Source organism: Solea solea, chromosome 4 (genome assembly GCF_958295425.1).
Source record: "Solea solea chromosome 4, fSolSol10.1, whole genome shotgun sequence".
Lineage (NCBI taxonomy): Eukaryota > Metazoa > Chordata > Actinopteri > Pleuronectiformes > Soleidae > Solea > Solea solea.
This window is the reverse complement of record NC_081137.1, coordinates 7,573,217-7,592,402: the sequence shown is the minus strand read 5'-3', so window position 1 is coordinate 7,592,402 and position 19,186 is coordinate 7,573,217. Positions and strand designations below refer to the sequence as shown.

At 39.4% G+C, this 19,186-nt stretch overlaps 2 protein-coding genes across 2 annotated transcripts; both read right to left on the bottom strand.

Annotated features, from left to right (window-relative positions):
* Window positions 1-3,987: 3,987 nt before the first annotated feature.
* On the bottom strand, window positions 3,988-10,870 carry chrdl2 (chordin-like 2). Its single transcript, XM_058627955.1, has 11 exons — window positions 10,732-10,870; window positions 10,209-10,321; window positions 9,014-9,107; window positions 8,613-8,758; window positions 7,082-7,175; window positions 6,825-6,886; window positions 6,220-6,379; window positions 5,927-6,115; window positions 5,669-5,842; window positions 4,921-5,013; window positions 3,988-4,828 (listed from the first exon to the last, which is right to left on the bottom strand). Exons 1-11 carry the CDS (start codon window positions 10,796-10,798, stop codon window positions 4,695-4,697), a joined length of 1,326 nt encoding a protein of 441 aa, XP_058483938.1. The 5' UTR covers window positions 10,799-10,870; the 3' UTR covers window positions 3,988-4,694.
* A 1,456-nt stretch (window positions 10,871-12,326) lies between these two features.
* spag7 (sperm associated antigen 7) lies at window positions 12,327-16,038 on the bottom strand. The gene is made up of 7 exons (XM_058627960.1): window positions 15,813-16,038; window positions 14,801-14,868; window positions 14,615-14,703; window positions 14,439-14,523; window positions 14,254-14,343; window positions 13,947-14,100; window positions 12,327-13,759 (listed from the first exon to the last, which is right to left on the bottom strand). The coding sequence occupies exons 1-7, from the start codon at window positions 15,895-15,897 to the stop codon at window positions 13,644-13,646; spliced, it is 687 nt and encodes a 228-aa protein (XP_058483943.1). The 5' UTR covers window positions 15,898-16,038; the 3' UTR covers window positions 12,327-13,643.
* Window positions 16,039-19,186: the final 3,148 nt, after the last annotated feature.

The window sequence follows — 19,186 nt, the reverse complement described above, 5'->3', positions numbered from 1 at the left end:
AGCTCAGATGATCAGGGCCAACTTAATTAATGAGGGTGTAAAAGAAACAGAGCCATTGATAGATTTTGAAAGCATTTTGATGATGTATAAACTCCGGAGTTCTGCTCAGCACCTTAATCAGCTGTGAAAGCAAACACGTCTATCAGACTTCATTAGCTGAACACAGTTTGGCTCCCTATGAATCAGAAGACAGCCTGATTGATTTGCAATGCTTCACTTCTTCACAAACACCGCACATCTGCAGGGAGCGATGCTCCACTCGCTGCTATGAAACGCCGGCCACTTTATTAGGTACGCCTGTTCCACAAATATCAAATCAGATGATTAGGCATAAAAATGATGCGCTGCTGACGTTCAACTAATTTGAAATATCTCATCTAAATATCTATTTGGCAAATAAAGTGAATTCACCTTTTTATACCCACATTTTGACTCACTGGGCCAAACATAACATTCACTAAACACTAAAACGACATGCTCTATTCAGGAATGCAAGTAAATAACTATAATTGGACACCTTAATCGAGAAATAATGTGCTTTACTATTTTTCTTTCTATTTTTATTTGTAAAACAGTAAAATTCATGGATAACAATAATAATAATTATATTTTAGCATTCAAAATATCATTTCATTCTACATACTCTTCTTTGTTTGTGCTTTACAGATAAAGTTGGATTGGATAGCGGTGTATTAACCACTATTTTGATCATTAGCAATGCTGTTGGTGGTCTAATAAATGGGTTACTACATGTCTCCTGTACTTCAACTCCACTTTTTTGGAAAGCTCTGAAATCCATATTATTTTCCATCTCAAAGTATTTTCTGCACTATCCATATGGTCACTGATTAATACGTGTGTTAAAATGAAAATGGACTTTCAGAACAGACGCAAAACAGATTTGTTAATATCATAATAATGCTATTAAGCGCCTTCAACACTTCGCTGAGTCATGACCCCTCACATTTTCATGGGCAGCAGGGGCGGAGCCCACATGCACAAACAGAGAGAGGGAGAGAGAGCTGACCAGCTGCATGATTTATACCAACTGACTGCCCCCAGCTGTCACAACCACCAGAGCCAAGACCCAGCATGCATGGCTGAATTGGCCCATGAGACGAATTTAAACATCTTCAGAATATGAACGGTAGAAATTCCATCCAACAATAATGAGACAAGTTTGTCGAAAATGAAAACTGAACGTGAATATTCCTCTTTTAAACACGTACTCATTTAAGTACGCGTAAGACAACACAAATATCCGTGCGAGCCATAGAGACGAGCAAAGGGAAGTGTGTTGTTTTTAAAATATTGTTTCAAGCCTTTAGTGGGAGACGGACAAAGCAGCCCGGTGCAAAGTATGAAAGAAACACAATGAGTCATTGTGGGTGGGGAGGGGACAGAGGGAGCATATGAGGAGTTCACACAGAAGGGAAGCAATATTATTGTGAAGCACCCACTCGCTCTCGCAAATCTGCAGTTGCACACTGACTGAGTCATGGGAACCGCAGTGATAATTTGACACCTGTTGATCAAACAGGCCTGCAGACGGACTGCACACGGCGCTCATGACCTAACTTTTCCACAACCAGGTTATGGAGTGCAGTTAGTCAAGCAGGACTACAGCTTGGATGTTTTGTTTTTTTCGTGACAGCTAACTGATTAAGATGTATTATCCAGGCCATTTCCTTTGCTCAACCTTAAAAAATATCGATGTCCTTCAGTTTTTTTTTGGCCTACATGTATACATAGCAGCACAACTCTATATTTACAGAAAATGTACATTTATTTTGAATTTTTTCTCGTACTGTTAGTATTTATATACCGTTTAAATCTGTACATTCTTTTTCCAGATTCATAGCACGTACTTGTCATTTTAAAAAGGAATTTGATGTCCAATAGGCCAAAAACCCGTTTTATGAGGCCACCATGGCCTTTGACCACCCACACGTAGACAGTTTGAAGGAATGTGGGGCTCTTAAAATAAGGCTCGAGGCAAACTAGGGTTTTGTAGGCAACAGTGACAGTGATATTTGGCCATCAAATTCGAACCAGGTCATCTTTGAGCCCAACTGAGCAACTGACACAACCAACCAACCACCCAATCAACACTTTCCGTAGTGTGTCACCTGCATGGGTGTTGCACAAAGCTGATAATTCCACTGCAACATAAAGAGGGATTTCTTTTAGGCACAGAACAGGAAGAGATCACACATTTACCAATGCACATTTTAAAAGACAGGAAAAAAAAAACAGTTATGTGGCTGTAAAACCTCATTTAATAACCATTTAATTATGAGGGAAAACGATGAGTATGTGAGTCAGGTGCATCCAGCCATGTGGACCATTGTCTGAATGAATTTTCACAGAAATACCCAAGATGTATGAAGGAAATTTCAGCTTCTGCATTTGATTTTCATGTCTCCGAGCATTTCTTCTCCAATAGGAACACAGTTTATCTGGCTTTCCGGAGGTCTGTTAAGTGAAGCCTCCAGGCAGTGGTGGCGTTAGGATGTCTCTACTGTGGATAGATGACTCACTATCATTTTCATACAATGCCCTAAAGTCTGATTTCAAATCCCCACCGTTTTTCATGGTGCGAATTATTCCAATACATGCGAGCCAAACAATATTAAAACATGAAAGATCCAAACAAATCAGACACAAATGCTGGCTGATGTAAAGCACTGAGAAAAGTTTATATTGTTAGAATTGTGATTGACTACACTGAGCTACAACAACAATGGAGACTGCAAATATTTCTGGCATTTGTTGTCGTGACATGTCATTAGGCCCGGGTAAAAAAAACCTTTATTATTATTATTATTATCCACTTTCGTGAAACGGAAGATGATGCCGTGCGCCATTACGTCGCGCCGCTACGTCATCACGTCACACCTTACCGCCGTAACATAACTCCGTCGTGGCTTGCTGCCGGCAGCAGCGAGAGGAGCACGCCGGGGGAAATGTTTGCTGCAGGTATGTTGTAGTACGTACGGCCGCGTAATATCGCATCAAAACATTCCGAAACTAAATGCAATAAAGTTACATAATGTTGAAACATAGGACCTGATTCAGTCACGGAATTGGTGAGTTGAGCTAACGCTAATCATATGATATTAGCTTAGCCTAGCCGCTACCTGTTGTTTGGTGCGGTATATGCCTAGTTCTATGATAAATATTTGAATATAACAAATATTGTTATTTATTTATATTGATTTGATTATATTGTACAATGTTGAACTTATTGATATACTGATATGTATTGTGGTTATTGTGTGCACATGAGATATTTTAATTAGGACCTGTTTTTCATACAGGCCAGGTTGATGGCGAGCTAGAGGTATAGTCCGGGCTCAAAGCTTGAAGGCTGTTGGAAGCATCAACTGAACCTCCACTGCTCTGGTCGGGCTGGTAGGAGGCTCCTTGGTGCAGCCTCTCCTCTTCTTTTTGCCCCTTGCAACTCATTAACAGCCCACATATACATTACATACATTCACCCCTCAATACAGACTTTTCCCTAAATTCAGTTACTGTCAATATGTATATATGGTATGAACTGTACATATTGTGTTTTGTATGAATGGCCATTTGTGTTCTTGTTGTTCAATATTTATATGGTTATGGTTCACAATTATATGGTGTCACCAAAACTAAACTGCTCTATGTGTCTTCCTCTCCACTCCTAGAGTCAAACTTAGTCTTCTGAACCTAGCCCAATTAATAACATATCTAAATAATAGCTATCTGTTAATGCTAACTGTGCTTTACTAGGATAGCGTACATGCTACATATGGCTGTATAAAAATAAGCTTTAGTAAGGTCTAATTTTGAGGAAGATTAGACCAGGAATGCCGTTTTTCCTCACTAACCAACACACTGTATTCACCACGCTGCATGCTACTTCATGCAACGAAGAAAATAACATTCAAAACTGTGAAATGTACTCTATTTACAGAAATCAGACAAGAATCAATACACTTTAAATAAAGTGACAAAACCTCAATATGTATTTACAATAAATACAGTATGCATTCAACATCCTTTACATCCTTAAAGGCCATATAGCCACTTACTCTCAGCATATTCTAATAATATTCATATGTTTAAGCAAAAGCCTTTGAGAAATACTGCTCCCAAAATTTCACATCTGCAAAGTCAGAGGCCACAGAGGTGGATTCTGAGACTCACTTTTAGCTCTATACGCCACATTTACTTCAAGAAAGAACACCCTCGGGCAGACGCTTGTCAAACACACCGCTGTTATAGCCTGTGTTCTCAAATCCAACAACTAACACATAAAAATGTGTGATGGTTTAAACACACTGGACAATGACATGATGATAATATGAACATCATAAATGAGAAATTCCAGGATTATGAGGGGAATGACACGGGGCAACCATGCCTATATATGTGTGTGAGGCAGGGGTCTCAAACTCAAATGACCTGGGGGCCACTGAGCATCTAGTCTGGTTCAGTAGGGGGTGATGATAGGGACGATATTTTAATAAAAACATATCTATGATGCCAAACAAATCTATTCATAAAAGAAAACACACAGAAATAAGTTGCTATTTTGAGGCGGGCCAAATTAAATCCATCCGAGGGCTGCATCTGGCCCGTGGGCCACGAGTTTGAGACCTCTTATGTAAGGGGTGTATCGATGTAATAAAAAAAAGGTGTAAAACGTATTAGGGTGAACACAGGCCTTCAGTCTGCCGAGGATTTAGGAAAGTCACCACCTCCCGGATCCCGTCTTCGCAAATTGTGGTGCGAGGAGCATTGGTCAGGTTTTTTCCCTCCTCTTTGAATCTTCTCCATGTCTCTGAGAAAAGGAATTAACCTAGATTATTATTATTTTTTTTATTATTATTATTTTTTACAAAACTCAAGCATGTGAAACATCTTTCAACAAACCTTCATTAAGAGTTGTAAGCATTGTGTAGTTTTCCGGATGATCCATAACAAACTTTTGTTGATTGTCATCAATTTCCATTAATTGTGAAACACCTGTATAAATAGGAAAAAAAATAACAACATATGGATATATCCTTTTGCTGACTATTCTAATTATTGTCATTCAGTACATTAACATGACATTAAGACATATTTGTCTTGGTCTGACTACTTGGCCTTGAATGTAGTTCCCACCAGTAGTTGAAGTATTTAAAGGAACACTTTACCGATGTAGCATTGTATTACTAGAAAAGGGGTAGTATTTATTTATTTTTTTTAAATTGTGCTTCCCAACCTTAGTTTCCCCCGAGTCGAGAAGTACCGTCCTTCTTTGTTCTTTGGTCCTGTTAGCGTAGCTGTTAGCATAACTGTTAGCAAAGATGGCGGACACTGTTTGCATTCTGGGAATGAGGTCCCGTCCCTCACTGGTCTATGGAATTAGCGTTGCAGTTTCAAGCCTCGGACCAAGTGTCACTGGTGGGCACTCGTAGGGGGGACGGGAGCTCATTCCCAGAATGTAAACAGTGTCCGCCATCTTTGCTAACAGTTACGCTAACAGGACCAAGTGTCACTGGTGGGCACATAACAAAAAGAAAAACATGAAGATCTTTCACAACTCAGGGGAAACCTACTCATTTTTCAAAAATACTACCCCTATTCTAGTAATACAAAGCTAAATGCTAATCGGTGAAGTATTTAAGTACCATACCTTCTATGGTCTTCCATACTTGGACTTCAACTTCAGCAGTCTTTTGTCTTTCAACAGCAATGATCCTCATTGTGCCGGGCGAGTCGACTCGCAGAGATGATTCCACTTTATAAACCACAAGGCTGTTTTTATATCCAAGATAACACTGGGTGTGGTTACTTTCAGTTTTATTCTCTGGAGAGAGCGAGAGGAAACACACACAATCAATATGACCTCACTCATAAATGCAACATAATGTCCTGACCCATGTTTGACTACCTGGACAAGTCTTGCAGCACTTCCCCACTGGTTTCACAGGATGTTGGCATGGATACTGGCTGGGACACGTGATGCGTTTGCAGTCCTGCAGGCCATCCGTGCAAGTGCACACGATGCATTCCAGGACCTTGCCCAAAACTGGGTGCCACATGTCTCCATGGGAGTACGTCTTGCCGTTGTATAAACACGCTGCAAGAAATAGAAAACATGTGACTGCGTCTGCGCTACATATGGAGACGATCGTGAAAGTGGTGAGGAAGAGGATTCATCTCTCTGTTTTGACAAAATCTCACCTCTTTGGTGTTTCCTCTGTAGCAAAATCTTCACGGTGGTTTCTGAAGCCCCTTTAAGGTTAAGTTTACTCAGACTCAGGCCTCTTGGAGAAGTCCTGACCCTGGGTGGAGTGGCACGGTCGGGCCGCACCTCTGCAGAACACCGGTCGACTGAATGCCTCTTTTGTAAACAGATATTAAAAATGCAGTTTTTTTCCAAGAGTCACATATTATGCTCTACATTTAAAAAGGCTTTCTTTTTTTATGAATTCTGATTAAGCCAAATGCTCCATATATATCTTGATGGTAATTCTTTGTCTTTATTGGTTACAGCGAATTAAATGATTCTGTTCTAAGCTGAATAATGTGATGCCCAGTTAAGCAAATGATCCAAGCAGTTGTCGAAGAGTAATTGGTTTTCTTTCCTCCTGCACAGTGAAGGTCAATGTGAGGGTCAGTTACAGAGCAGATCCCCAAGCACTCCACGTCGCTGTGTCGCATTCAAACACTTCATTAGAACCGACATTTTGCCTGAAGCCCACGTACTATATACATATGTAAATAAAGCCAGAGATAGACGCGTTTTAATGTGAAAGCAATGTCAAGAATAATCAGCAGGGACGTACGACGCCTCTGTTCAGCTGCTGGTTTCCATCCTCAGTGGATGAAGACCCAGTGATGCCATGATCTAAACACAAACACAAAGCAAAAAGACAGTGAAACATGATTATTTCTAGTAGGGATGGGCTACAATTCAATATTGTTTGTCAAGTGTAATGTTGCATTTATTTGCATATTATGGCATTTGACAGTTCAAATTCCTACAAAGGAGAAGAAAAGACTGCATGACAGTTTCTCAGCTCGGAGCTTGGAGTTGGACTACCTTTACACACCAAACAGCAGGTGTCTGAAACTGAGACTGGCGAGGAGCAGGTGACTTGTTGGCATGTTTTCAGAGCGCAGAAGATGTTTCCATTCTGAGGAGAGAAAAGTAAAAGTAAATCCCAGAACATCACAACTGTGTCAGGTCTGTTTTTTGTTGTTAGTTTAATGTCCTTGCTTCTTCTGCGTAGTTTACTTTGTCTCGATTTGCCTTATTTGTCTCTTCTTTTCCTTCATCACATTAACTGTTTATGTCCTGTGTGCTATGTTTGTAATAATTGTTTATACACACTAGATTAGTGAATAGGTTTTAACTGCAGGTCAACAAACAGCGAGAATGCAACAGTTAAATGAAAGAAATGTAATAATATAAACATGTTTTGTTCTGTAAAATGAAGCCAAGGAATCATTTTTGTTGCGTTCATTATTATGTTTCGTCTCCTTGGAGACGTGGAAACGTGTGTAAATGAAGACAACTTAACAACTCGTAAAATTACCCTCTCACGTCCTGACGTCTGGGTTATTTCAACTCCAGTTGCTTTTTTTTTTTCTATAATCTCTGTCTTTTGTTTTAAAAATGAATACTTTGGTCTATTCTCTGGCGGCAATCACACACAGGCCAAGCCAACACACAAACCAAAGCAAGATGCTTCACCCGCCTCACATTAGCCTAAGAGATACTACTTGTGTATATTTAACAATATGTAGCAACAGCAACACACACACATACAGTATAGAATGATAATCTTTAAATTACATTTAAAGTATTAACGGCACATGTAAAAAAATTAATTCTGAGATTAATGTCAGAATTCTGATATTAAAGTCAGAATTCTGATATTTAAGTCAGAATTCTGACTTTAATCTGAGAGTTCTGAGAAAACTGGATTTTTCTCAGAATCCATGCCGTTTTCTTTTTTTCTATCTTTCAATTTATTTATTTTTACATGTGGCCCTAATTAGGGACACACAGGAAAATAATATCTGAGTTCTGACTAAAGTCTGAATTCTGACTTTATTCTCAAAATTCTGACTTTAAAAAGTCAGAAATTCTGACTTTATTCTCAGAATTCTAACTTGATTCTCATAATTCTGACTATTGTCGGAATTTAGGACTTTATTCTCATAATTCTGACTTTGTCAGAATTTATGACTTAATTCTCAGAATTCTAACTTTATTCTCATAATTCTGGCTTTATTGTCAGAATTTATGACTTTATTCTCAGAATTCTGACTTTATTGTCAGAATTTATGACTTTATTGTCAGAATTCTAACTTTATTCTCAGAATTCCAACTTTATTCTCAGAATTTCTGGCATATTTTCAATATTATTTTTTAATTTCCTTAATAAATAAATTAATAAAATAATAATAATAAAAAAATATTTTATAACTTTTCTAATTCATGTGTTGTATTTAACTGCCTGTGAAGTGTATGTGATACATTTAACGTTACACACTATATGCAAATAGCCTCATGTGACATTCTTTCACTGGATAAAAGTGTGAGTAGCAAACAATGTGCAACTTACAGAGCATGAGCACATGGCACACTGATTGCTTTGCTTGGATGGGAAGAGGTCGTGCTTGGTGAAGGTCTCCCCTGGCTGATAAATGCTTCCATTATATCTGCAGGATCTCACTGAAGCTCTCAGACCTGCAGGGATCCTGGGTCCATCTGAGGACGGCACATCACACACACACACAGGGGTGTCACAGCCAGAATCTATTTAGAACAGTGTTTCCCAAATCCTGGTCCTCAGGAACCCCTGCCAACACATCTGATGCAAATGTGCAGCTCGTCATCACGCTCTGCAAAAACCTGATAACGACCCATTCATTCGAATCAGTTGCACTGTAGCGGGGGAAACTATCTAAAACACGCCGGACCAGGACTCAGAGCTGGAGACGCGTTTAGCGACAGACGACCTACCTGTGCATTTTGGGCAGCACTGCTGAGGCACAGCCACGGGGTTCTCACATGGCAGAGGAGGACACTTGATTGTGTTACATTTCACATGACCTGTCTAAGAGACAGCAACGTCACAGTTTACAAGCATGGGCTTTTCGCAGCACACCTGTCTCAGAAACTCAGAGCAGAGATTTAGTAGAACATCTGGAATGTCTGATGCTTGAACGTGCAATATCTTAATGTGGGTTATCAGTCATTTAACACTTTAATTAATGTATGTTTACACATTGTTGGTTTGGCAGAAACTTCATAAAACTAGTTTAAACTTTATTTTTTCATCCAACGGTTTGACAGTTCAGTTTTTTAAACTATATACACCTCTTGTGTAAAGAGTGATATTGATGTGGTGGATTGTTGCCTTGTATTTTGAAATGGAATTACTGAGTAGTAATCTTTGTGGGGTCTTTTAGCAATTTTCTTTTATCAATCAATATGAACAATCCAATAAATATATCAGTTGAAATTGAAATGTTTCATACCCAAAAACAAAATGAATCGCGAATCAGAGCCATTTTTGACCCTTTTCCACCCAAATACAATATATATCTGGAGCTGCAAACCTATTTGACCCATAAACTGAAGACGGCATGTAATAAGTTTTATATATAGATATTAATGTAATGTAGTTTGTTGCATTTATGAAACTTAAGAACTACAAAGGGAAAACACTTCCTTGATTAAAAAAACAACAACCAAGGCCTACCTTCAAATAAACCACAGAACATTGTCAATCTATTTGTGGATCAATTCTAGCAACAGAATCTATTTGAATAAGATAATAATTTTCGAGAATAAAAGCTCCAAACTCAATATGAAATTTTAATTTTTTTTTTGAAGATAAGCAAATAATTGAAGATCAGAATTGTTAAATCATCTGGTGGCCCAGATACTGATGCTGGCTGCTGACCACTGAATTACATTATACATAACAAATGGGCTACGGCAGCAGACCACACAGAGGGTGCCACTCCTGACACTTTATCAGGACCTTTACAGACATTCACCATACAACAAATAATGATTTTTAATTTTTTAAATGTGAAATAGTTGATACATTTCTGTAAAATAAATTCCTTCTAGAGGAAAAGTAAATAATGACTAATCCACCTTTTTAATTTTGTTTTTAATTTGGTGTAATGTTAATATTAAGCGTTACCTCTGTGCAGACACAGCGCATACAGAACATCAATCCAAATGGCTCCAGATAGGGATGCCAGCTGTCTCCTGGGTTGTATGTCTTGTTTTTGAAAGTACAAACCACCCCAGAACCTGGATGACAACACAATTAGACACATGAGGTGTAGAAAAACACATGGAGCAGCTAAAAACAGAAGCTTTTGTATGTGAACTAATCTCATCTAAAACATTGCTTTGAGGTATTTTGGCAGCTCTGTGACTAAAGAGGGAAAATAAGGGAGAGCAAACTGTCACATTTAAGGCTTTTCATTGTTCACACAAATGTGAGTCATGATTTCACTTTTAGTATCTCCTGCTTTTCACCGGATGAGGTGGAAAAAAGTTCCCTTTAAACCACAAAAGTTATGTTCCTACCAAGAGTGTGAGTTCAGTTTAGGCAAAAACCAGCAAAGTTCTCCTTATTTTTGACGCGTTTCCTGATTTCTCTCCAGCCTCAGACGATATAGATGAGGACAGAATGAGCATCAGCAGTCTGGACTTACCTTTCCGGAGTTTCTGCTCCGCATCTGCAAGCCAAATGATGAAAAAGAACAAAAGCATGGGCTTCATTTTTTTTTCTTACATGTGGGTGACCCAGTCTTCTAAGCGCAATAAATATGTTTCTGCGGGACAGAAACTGCAGGACACTGTGAAACAGGGATTTAAAAAAAAAAAAAAAATCTTTAAAAAAAAAGTCTTGTTGAGTCTATAGCGCCCTCTTCAGGACAAATACGTCATAGTATTTTGAAACCACAAGGATGGCAGAGGAGTGAGCACATGATCTTAAAATAGACTGTGTCCTAATAAACCCACAAATTCACATTAACCCACACAACATAACTATGGGTGAAAATAAATCATTCACTTATTCATTAATGCAATAAAAAGTAATTGCAGTTAGTTTAACGTTCATTTATTGTGATCCCCGGGCAGCTACTCATGAGAACACACCATATTATAAAAAATATTCAGTTGAGTAATAGATACCGACAGATACACAGATAAAAAGGGAATAAAATATTAAAGTATAAAATTAATAAATTTGATATAATATACAGGGGCGTCTGGCCCATAGTGGGCGACAGTGCACCGCCCTCCTTAAGCCACACGAGAAAAAGAGAGAAGAACCAGTTTATTTTGCCGGTCTAAGTCTTGATAATATTGGACCCTTTTTTGGACCCTACAATTCATTTCAATGGGCTCCGGGAGGGCTCGCCCCAACGTGATTTCGTCACACGCACTGATGCATCACTGAGACCTCCCACGGCCGAGCGGACATGGCCTAATGCCGGCGGAAACGGAAATACCTCCGTTCGCTTCTCTGTAAATTGTGCTAACTTTACCAGCGCTTAATTGCCGATTTCATCATGGAAAAAAAGTACAAACAACTTTCTCTCGCTGCAAAAAAAAAGCCGTTTCATAAAAGAAAAGCTTCGGCTTATATAACTCGACCTGACCAGCCGAACGTCGCCATAAAACAGCAAACGAAAGACAGGAGCTGGTATGAGAAGACGGACTGGCTAACTGGTTGCACTCAGACCAGTGGCATGTTTTGTTTTCCCTGCCTCCTCTTTCAGATGCTGGACACCGAACAAGCCTGGATTCACACAGGTAATACAGACTTAAACATTTCTCGTTTTGTTGTGTATTTTTAGTGAATCTTTTAAAATGACGGTATCAGGCATGAGAATGGTGCTTTGGTGGGTTTTAGTGGTGATATGCGGTAACTGCATATCACCACTGGACTATGTTAGCACAGTCCATCTGAAAAACTGACTCAAAATAAAATGTCACCAGCTGCCACTGATAATATATAATAGATAAGAGGGGAACGCTTAACAAAATATAAAAACATTTTTCAGCTAAAAGAGAAAAGAACAAGAATAAAATGAAAAATAAAATAACTTTTTTTTAGTAGTGACCTCAAGGTTTAGTTATCAAGGTGAGCGAATTAAATGAGTGCTTCTGCGCGAGTGCAGCATTTTATTAATGTTGTCCTGTTTCTGTTTACTGCTCTCTGTAATTAAAGAAATAAATTGCAAGTGTGCAAGTGTGATTGGACTATAGAAAAGAAAGCCAAGCAGGAATCACAGTAGCATACAGTCAATGGTCTCATACTGTTCTCCATTTATTAAACACATGCCAAGGATAAAACAGTGTAACCATGTTAAAATAGACATTATGTTGACAGACCCTTAAAAAAGACAAAATAAAACCCAATAATGACCCAAATTTCAACAAGGAGTCGGATATTTCCACTCCCTACTATGCTGCCGACTGAAAGCCACTATGGCTTGATAATATAGCATTTAAAAATGTACAGTAAACAGGATTTATTCAATTCATTTCACTATAATGTACATCGACACTTCTTGTCTCTGCTTATAACCTCAATGCTAAGTCTGTAGCACGGTGGGAAGCTTTGACCAATCAGATCACAGGGCAGTTTAGAGAGAGACACACAAACAATTTCCAATGCTGCAAAGAAACCTATAAAAGAGTTTAAAAGAGAGTTGGACATAATCGGTCACACGTGAGACAAGTCCATCTGTCTGTGCTGATCTGATTAAACGAGCTCAGGACAGAGAGAAGCCATCATTACACATGGCTTATTTAAAAAAATTTTTACCTGTGGATGAAACTCCAATCAACTATTTTTACAGGCATACTGCCTATCCCAGCTTTATCCAGGGGTAAACAGTTTAATTCACAGTCAGTGCAGATGTACAGACAAAGAAATCCCACATTATTACAGATTACCAAGACCCACAACAATGTCCAACAACAAGAAAAACAATAAATGAAACAAAAACCAAGTGTTTCTCTTTTCCAAACTGCACTGCATGTGTGGAACACTGTCAGTGGGACTTCCATCAAATCCAGCCACAGCTCTTTCAATACTTTCAATGGTTAAAATATATAATTGCACATCTGCATTACACAAATGCTACTCACTGGCAAAAAGGGGCATCCTTGTGGCTGAGTCCTGACAACAGTGACGGGGGTTTGACTCCAGCCCACGCCTTTTGCTGTACGTTTGCCCCACCCCCTTTTCCAGTCTGCCTCACCTGTCTCTTATAAATATAGCAGAAACGCTGCCCCCAGAAAACCTTAATAAAAGCCAAAATGAAGATATTGTAGTTGCTTGTACTATTATACTGTATGTTATCCAATCATTTGTGCAACCCTAACCCATTCACAGGTAAATGTTAAACTGGATCATTTGAGCACAGCCTCAATCAAAGAGTGGCATACATACTTGGCTACCATATAAGTTAAATTCTTAAATGTCTGAAGAAAATGACATTATTACAGAATGAAGAGTGGTCAAACATAGACACACTGATGGGCGCGCGCACGCACACACACACACACACACACACACACTCACAACAGTAGAAGAGGCAGTAGAGACTCAAGAGCCGCTGTTATGTGCTGCTGTGTCGTTTTCTCGCTTCTGTCGTTTCTTTGCTCTGATTTCATTCATGGCCTGCTCTATGGAGCGAGTGTCCCTCTTATTGGCCACAGGAACTGGGAGGAAAATTATAAAATTGTAAATTGTAAAAGATTACAACATAAAAATAATCGCCTAGTCAGACGTGTTTACATGACATTAAGAAAACCAAATTATTGTCTTAGTCCGACTAAAACCAGACATTAACATGAACTGAGTGAGTGATTACTTTCTATAAAACAGATTAGCGTGACATTTACTTACCACAGCCATAAGTGCTGTTTGCCTCCAGTGTATGTGCTGCGTCTTTTGCAGCTGAGGTGCCGATCAGGTGACTGTACTTGTCTCTGTAGTTGGAGTTGGGAGTTTCTAACTTCTTTGTCTCACTGGATGCTGCTATTTCCAAAGCAGCTTGCTCCTGCAGTGACAAGCAAAAGCAAAGTCAGAGACTGTGACAGACAATCAAAGAAAATATATGTGTAGAGCAGATCAAATTATCCTTTAGTGAGGATTTTCCATATGAAATGACAACTCTGGAAAATGTTGTAACAAACAGAGAGTCCAGTCGTACTTTTAGTCTTCGCCGTTGTTCTGCCAGCTTGGGATCCCACTCCTCTCCTTTGCGATAAGCCTCAAGCTCCTCATCCGATGGTGCAAACTCCTGCCACAGATGAGGGTGAAAGACTGTGTTGATTTTCACCTAACCTAAGCCGAACGTCAAGTTTATGAGTATATCGAAACAAAAAAAAATCAGACCTTCTTGAAAAGCATGACGTAGCGACTCTCCTCGTCCTCCCCAAAAGAGAAAGAAGTCAGCCCAGCTACTTCTGCAACATCGTGCCTATGAGCCAGGGAAATACAAAAAGTAAACAGCTCTGAACATACGATAGAATACAGTCATTTTTAACCCATTTTAAGTACAGAATACTTACAATATACTCCTCTCAATCTTGCCCATTGGGTTGTATTTTCGTTTCTGTTGTGTGCTGTCTTGGATGAAATCTGATACTTCTTTCTCCATCTTGGAAAGCGATGTAGGAAACAAAAGTCTGTGATGAACACAGTAATGAAGGGAGGCAAGATGATGCCAGAGCGATAAAGAGGGCGTCACTCTTTACCTTTTTCCTGAACTCTGCTTTCTTTCTCTTCTCATCCTCCTCCATCTTCTTCAGTCTCGCTGCTTGTTCTTTAAACAGCAGAAGTTTAAATTTCAATTGGGTTTTTTGTGAAGCATTATATATTTTCCATTACACAACACTCTCAGACACAACAACTGAAGTTTATGATACCAAAACAGCATTTTTCAGATCATTCAGGGATGGAAATTCCATTAGTTGTGTCGACAAGGAAACATACATGTAAAATGTAATGATATTGGCCACTTTTCTGTTAATTAAAACATCTCGTGGCTATACAGTACGACTTGATTCTGTAACCACTTGTTTACCTGTATTTATTAACTACTACATATTGGGGAAAGGTTACTGTTAAGGGTCCTAAATGATGTGCATCATAATTTTAGTGGATGACTTTTTACCGAGTGCAATCAAGTAGAAACATTTTGTACATTATTATTATTATTATTATTATTATTATTATTTCTTAGCTTCCAGTGTCACTAGTTTTTACTGACTTTTATTAATAATGTCTGTGTAACTGTGTTTCTTGTCGGATCATGTGTTAACCAACCTAGCTATAAACGTTTTTGTCTGCTTGACAGAGAACCATCTCCACAGGAGGAGGCTACAGCAGCAGTGTAATGATTCCCGGTGCTTACGGCGAAAGACAAGGTCGGGTTAAGGTTAGTGGAAACACGAGCATACAGACGTCGTCATAAACACCGGCGCAGGTTGTTTACACGGTGCTTTGAGCGGTAACAGCAGCTGCCTGCGGTCCAGACAGTCCTCTGGTCTACGGACGCTCACGACAGCAGGTTCCCGTTTAGCTCTGCTAAAGTTTACGTGAAACTCAAAGAGCCAGGTGTAGCAGTAGCAGCAGAAGAAAGCTCGATATATATATCTGTGTCTGTCCTTTTGGTTTTTAAACACTTCTGAGTCCCATATCGCAATCACCTCAACAGTTTCAAAACGACGAGAAACGGGCTCGTTAATAAAGCAGTGAGTAATGTACCTCGAGCCTTTCGTCGGCTCTCCTGGTCGCCGACAGTTGGAGGCTTCTCCATCGATTTTAAGATTGAACCTAGGATGTCCGCCATCTTGGAATGATGGAGCAGCCGCACCACAATGCTGTTGTTGGGGTCTGTAGCTGCACGAACTGCGCATGCGCACACGCTTTTCTTTGCTGGACTGAAAACCCGGCGACGGAAGCAGCGACCAAAACAACTACCGCCACCACCTGTACCAGTTTGGTATGCCATGTTATTTTTTTCAATACAACATGCTTTATACAGAAAAATTACCTTCTGCGACAATTTTACTGGAACATTAGAATATCTGTATGTGTTTTTTCATTGTGAACATGTGACTTCTTTTCTGGAACAATTTTCAAATAGACCTTCAAAGACATTTTTGGAAAAATAGATTACGTTCTAAGAATCTGACCTATTATTAATATTCAAAAATCAATTTTCTTTTAACAATACATAATTAACCTGCTCATTATTTTCGACAAAATGTTATATACATAAGGCAAAACATGCAAAGACAATGCCCATATATAACACTTTAAAACATCCTGATCTGGACATATACCTCAACACAATCTCAAATTTAAGAAGCCCTAACAAAAATGAATTAAGAAAATTCATTTATTTCAATTCTACAACTTTATAACTGAACAAAACCCCTATTTGAGACTCTTTTTTTATATTATGTGTATTATATGTTATTCTTGTTATTCTTTGTTTGATACCACTATCACATTACTATTCACTATCATTTTGTGATTACCAAGCAAATGATGCATTTTTCTCCCATTGAAAATGATTGGAGAGGACAGAAGGCACAGCAAATGTTTCTCCCAAATGAGATGAATGGAGAGTGCACATCAAAGGCAACAACTAGAAGTGCAATGCTGCCCTCCACAGGGGAAAAGAAAATTGCAGTTCAAAGCTAAATGCAGACACAGTTTCAAGGCCCAAACAATTGAAATTTGATCAAAATCACAATATAGCCTACTGCAAATTTCAAATCGCAGCAGGTACAATAATTCTTAAAGACATGTGTGTCAAATGTCAAACCTTTGTTTCTCACAAATCTGCACAAATATCACACAGTAATCATCTGAGCTGAAGGAGAAGTCAAATCTACTGTCAACCCAGATGTTCTGCCAGAGCAAAGAAGTGACATAAGACTACCATAGCAGCCATTTGTGCATCACAGCAGAAATAACAAGGGAGCACTATAGCACAATAACAAGCACTGTCCAAGCAGAGGGTCCACCAATGGGTTGTTGAGGCAATCAAACAAGCATATGAGATGGCATGGAATTACAGTATGATTCTTTGTAAAAATCTCAATTCATAAACAAAAACTGTAGCTGACAGAGCTGAGTAAGCTGATAGTCCTGACCCTCAGCACCCAGACTCCCATCATTCCATGATACTTTTTTGTTATTGTGATTTGGACAGAGCCGGATGGACTCCTCCCCCCGTGTTTGAAATGCTGTATAAATGCAGCACCGGTCTGCCAACAGCAGTGTCTGAAAGCCTATTGGTGCCAAAACATGAAGGGACTGAGCCTGGCGCTTCTCGTGCTTCTCCTGATGCTTGCAGTTGGAGAGGGTAAGAAACCAATACACCCATTTTCTTAGCGTGTGAGATCAAGCAAACCATGGTGTGGCAAATGCTCTGGATTCTAATTGGGGTCTGTTGGTGTGGCTCTGATGAGAAGCGCCCTAACTACTGAGCAGCTAAAATAATGTCTTTATAACATCGATTTGGTCCTTTGTGTGTTTATACCCACTCTGTAAAGCGGCCTTGGCTACATTTATTATTATTATTGTTCTTAACATTACAGTGATTACAGTTTATGAAAATGTCAAGTCTAGTGAGTATTCATCAAGAGAATGAGGACATATTTTGATTATGCTATAATAATAATAACCCACAGGCAGTGATCCAGAAATGCAGTACTGGACATGTGGGTATAGAGGACTCTGCAGGCGGTTCTGCTATGCTCAGGAGTACACCATTGGTCATCACGGTTGTCCTCGAAGATACAGGTAGGCCCGCTAAGATCATTACGTAGACTTTTAGTTATATTTGTACTCGCACTGCAAAACTTTCAGCAGAGCAAAGCATCTATTCTAAATGAGGTAAGGAGAAGACATTGCTCATTGTGACTTCCACGACACTCCTTTCCCTTCTCAGGTGCTGTGCTATGCGTTCCTAGCACCCGTCAACCTAATGAATCCTGCAGACTGTCCCAGTGTGAGGGCTGACATCTGCACTTCAGGCAGCTGGGATCCTGCTAACGGATGCAGCATTCATCAGGACTGAAAAACTTGGCTTATATTCAGTCCCACTTGGTTTTCTTTACATTCGCTGTGATCTGACAATGAGAGTGAGCCTTTACCAATAAATGCATGAAAATAAATGTTGTCTCTGATGCCATTTAGTGAGGAAGATCATCCATGTCCTCTTCATTATGTTCTACCACTTTATTCTTCACATGAGGTTCACTGGTGCCAATCCCACCCTGGACACGTCGCCAGTCCATCACAGGGACACAAAGTAACCCATTCACTTTATCTAAAATGGTGTCTGTATGTGACCTATGACCCTCTTGTTTGGACCTTGGGGGGGACATGAAAAACAGTCAGAGTGGAGTCTGCTGTGTTTTTGTTCAGCGGTGTACTGACAGGAGACAATGATGGTCAAGTGACTAACCTAAATAGCTGTGATGCAGTAGAGCTTTTGTGAATGAAGTGTTATGTCTCTTGTCGGTGTTTATGTTATCCCACCCATTCTGTCTGTCTGGACAACATTGTCTGGATCAGACAGACATCGTCACAATCCAGCAGGCTGGATGTTAGATGTTAAAGCTATGGATGCTATTTGGAGCCACTGTATTGTGTCTGGCATTGTCATCTGTGTTGAATCTGTGTGCTGTTCACACAGAGCAGCATGACCAAAGTACAAAGGGATAAAAGCCCCACAATCCTGGTCACATTTTGTCAACAGCAACACGTTAAAAGAGACATTTATAGCTAGATTGCAACTGTAGGCCGTCAGCATCTTTACCTGTGTAAAGCATCGTACATAATCTACACTATACATAGGAGAGAATAAGAAGGTACATTTTCTTTGGTGCTAAAAAAGAGGAGGCCTTATTGACAATCAGTAATCCCTTTAATATTTCTCATGGTTATCTTAAAAAGCCTTTGTGTTCAACTCCATCCATCACTGATAATGACACCACAGGTTTTACCCAGGTGATAAGAAAAACAGGCCAAAGTGGAAATCAAACCAGAGGATATATTTCCTTTGCCCACTTATGGTTTGTTAACTACCGTTTTAAAACACCAAGCATACGTTTTTACGG

Excerpts from the sequence above, each read along its gene's own strand:
- chrdl2 (XM_058627955.1), bottom strand. The coding sequence starts at position 10,798 with ATGAAGCCCATGCTTTTGTTCTTTTTCATCATTTGGCTTGCAGATGCG. Across the intron at positions 10,322-10,731 it reads GGAGCAGAAACTCCGGAAAG|GTTCTGGGGTGGTTTGTACT; the intron begins GTAAGTCCAGAC and ends GTTGTCATCCAG. Across the intron at positions 4,829-4,920 it reads GCTTACAACTCTTAATGAAG|AGACATGGAGAAGATTCAAA; the intron begins GTTTGTTGAAAG and ends TCCTTTTCTCAG.
- spag7 (XM_058627960.1), bottom strand. The coding sequence starts at position 15,897 with ATGGCGGACATCCTAGGTTCAATCTTAAAATCGATGGAGAAGCCTCCA. Across the intron at positions 14,101-14,253 it reads AACAACGGCGAAGACTAAAA|GAGCAAGCTGCTTTGGAAAT; the intron begins GTACGACTGGAC and ends TTGTCACTGCAG. Across the intron at positions 13,760-13,946 it reads AAACAGCACTTATGGCTGTG|TTCCTGTGGCCAATAAGAGG; the intron begins GTAAGTAAATGT and ends TTTTCCTCCCAG.